This window comes from Cyprinodon variegatus, unplaced genomic scaffold (assembly GCF_000732505.1).
Source record: "Cyprinodon variegatus isolate N-32 unplaced genomic scaffold, C_variegatus-1.0 Scaffold1522, whole genome shotgun sequence".
NCBI lineage: Eukaryota > Metazoa > Chordata > Actinopteri > Cyprinodontiformes > Cyprinodontidae > Cyprinodon > Cyprinodon variegatus.
Genome location: NW_015151975.1, coordinates 16,785 through 19,162, shown reverse-complemented (window position 1 = coordinate 19,162; position 2,378 = coordinate 16,785). Strand labels below are relative to the sequence as shown.

Sequence of the window (2,378 nt, the reverse complement as noted above, 5' to 3'; positions counted from 1 at the left end):
TGAGAACATTTAGCTGCTTCTGAGAACCTTTAGCTGCTTCTGAGAACCTTTAGCTGCTTCTGAGAACCTTTAGCTGCTTCTGAGAACCTTTAGCTGCTTCTGAGAAAATCTAGCTCAAATTTGAGAACCTTTTGCTGGTTCTGAGAATCCTTTGCTCAGTTGTGAGAACCTTTTACTGGTTTTGAGAACATTTTGCTGCTTCTGAAAACATTTAGCTGCTTCTGAGAACATTTTGGTAGTTCTGAGAACATTTAGCTCAGTTCTGAGAAACCTTCGCTCGGTTCTTAGAACCTTTTGCTTGGTTCTTCTGAGAACCTTTTGTTGGTTCTTAGAACCTTTTCCTCAGTTCTGAGAACCTTTTGCTGGTTCTGAGAAAATCTTTGGCTCAGTTATGAGAACCTTTTGCTCAGTTATGAGAACCTTTTGCTCGGTTCTGTGAACCTTTTGCTGCTTCTGAGAACCTTTTGCTTCTTCTGAGAACCTTTTGCTTCTTCTGAGAACATTTTGGTAGTTCTGAGAACATTTAGCTCAGTTCTGAGAAACCTTCGCTCGGTTCTTTGAACCTTTTGCTTGGTTCTCCCCCAGAGATGAAAATCAAAGAATCTACACAAATCAGCAGAACCTTCTGGTTCTTTAAATGTCCAAACTGTGAGAACCACACTGAGCATCGTACAGATAAATCTTCCCTCCTGGTGAATTTTGACTTGAAGCAGCGCCCCTCTGTGGTTCTGTTCGGTAAACACACCCAATTGGATAAAAACTCTGCATTCTCAAAGTGTGGCGGCGCACCGAAGCTTTGAGACTTCCGTTTCATTTATAGTCGCTATTTTTAGTCAGATGTTCGTGCTTTTATAGGAAATTACTTTTGACTGCATGGAAAAAGAAAATGACGCCCCCTTCTGGTGGAAATAGGTCACCACCAACCAGGGGCGCATTTTTAGAAACTATTCATAAGAAGTTAGGATTTTAAAACCTTGGAAGTTTTCCAGTTGTGAATATCTTCATCAAACAGTGCAGGTTAAACATGGAGATATTCATCCACTGATGCCATCCAGTCCTCAGCAGCTGTTCCAGAGATCACAGCTGGATGTTTATTTTACGTTCAGGCTGACTGATCTCTGTAATCCTGCCGCCGTTTCCATTAAAGTTCTGTTTTCTCCACTGAAGGGATGTACTTGGTATCGAAGTACATCAGGGAGAAGACGGACAGCGTGGTGATCTTCTCTGGAGAAGGATCTGATGAGCTGACTCAGGGATACCTTTACTTCCACAAGGCAAGTTTGCTCCGACCTTTGACCTTTGCTCCTCTACCATCAGCTTTTAATAAATAATCGTCCGTTTGGGCGGAAAAAAAGGAGAATTTAGGGGACGTTTGTCTGGAAAAGGCACCAACCTGGTAGAGATGATGATGTTTTAACATCACTTCTATGGGCCGTATTCAGTATTACTCTTTAATCCCAAATCCTCTAAAAACAAAAGTTTAATAAAGGAGTTCCAATCTACGAGCAGGAAGAAATAAAGCAGTAGGCTAGCAGAGTAAGAGAACGCAGGTTTGACGGCTGATGAAGCTGTTAGCATTGGCGTGTCGCTGCTCCATGTGGCCATTAGTCTGCTCCCATCAGACGGGAATCCATTCAGTTAGCTTTGGTTAGCCTGCCAGTTCGTTAGCGCTCTGCGTCTGTTAGNGTTCGTTAGCGCTCTGCGTCTGTTAGCCTACTAGTTCGTTAGCGCTCTGCGTCTGTTAGCCTGCTCGTTCGTTAGCGCTCTGCGTCTGTTAGGCTGCTCGTTCATTAGCGCTCTGCGTCTGTTAGGCTGCTCGTTCGTTAGCATTGGCTGAGAGGCGTACATGTAGCAGCCACCATGCCGTCACAGTAGGATTGTCTTTACAAACATCGGACAGTGTCAGATAAACGTTGCAGTGATTAGTTTCTGGTTTCTCTGCTGGCCTGGTTGAAACCATCTGAGATGAATAGCAGAGCTGGATCTTGGAGATTCTTCACTCATGGAGTCATTTGTCTCCTCAAGGCTCCAAATGCCAAAGCAGGAGCAGAGGACAGCGTCCGTCTCCTAAAGGAGCTCTACCTGTTTGACGTCCTCCGCGCTGATCGGACCACAGCTGCTCATGGGTAAGTCCTGTCAGAGCCCAGCGTTAAGCAACCTTTCTATGATGAGGCGTGACCAAAGAGTCTCTGTGCCGTTAGGGGCAGTTAGGGATGCATGGCCCTGCAGGTAAACGGGTCTTATTCCCTTAGCCCTGAAGTCTTATCTCTAATTTTCTGGATTGTTCGGTGGTATCTGCTAAATATAGCGCTTTAGTCGCTATATTTAGCCACTTTTCAGACCCCTCTAGCACTTTGATTTCTAAAAAGCTCCTAGCG

At 44.8% G+C, this 2,378-nt stretch overlaps 1 protein-coding gene across 1 annotated transcript in view; it reads left to right on the top strand.

Moving 5' to 3' along the window:
• The window catches only part of asns (asparagine synthetase (glutamine-hydrolyzing)), an 18,208-nt gene that overhangs the window by 9,508 nt on the left and 6,322 nt on the right, over positions 1 to 2,378 (top strand). The window contains exons 8-9 of the mRNA XM_015403565.1: positions 1,168 to 1,274; positions 2,026 to 2,126. Of these exons, the coding sequence (XP_015259051.1) occupies positions 1,168 to 1,274; positions 2,026 to 2,126 (208 nt within the window). The remainder of the gene's footprint in view (positions 1 to 1,167; positions 1,275 to 2,025; positions 2,127 to 2,378) is intronic.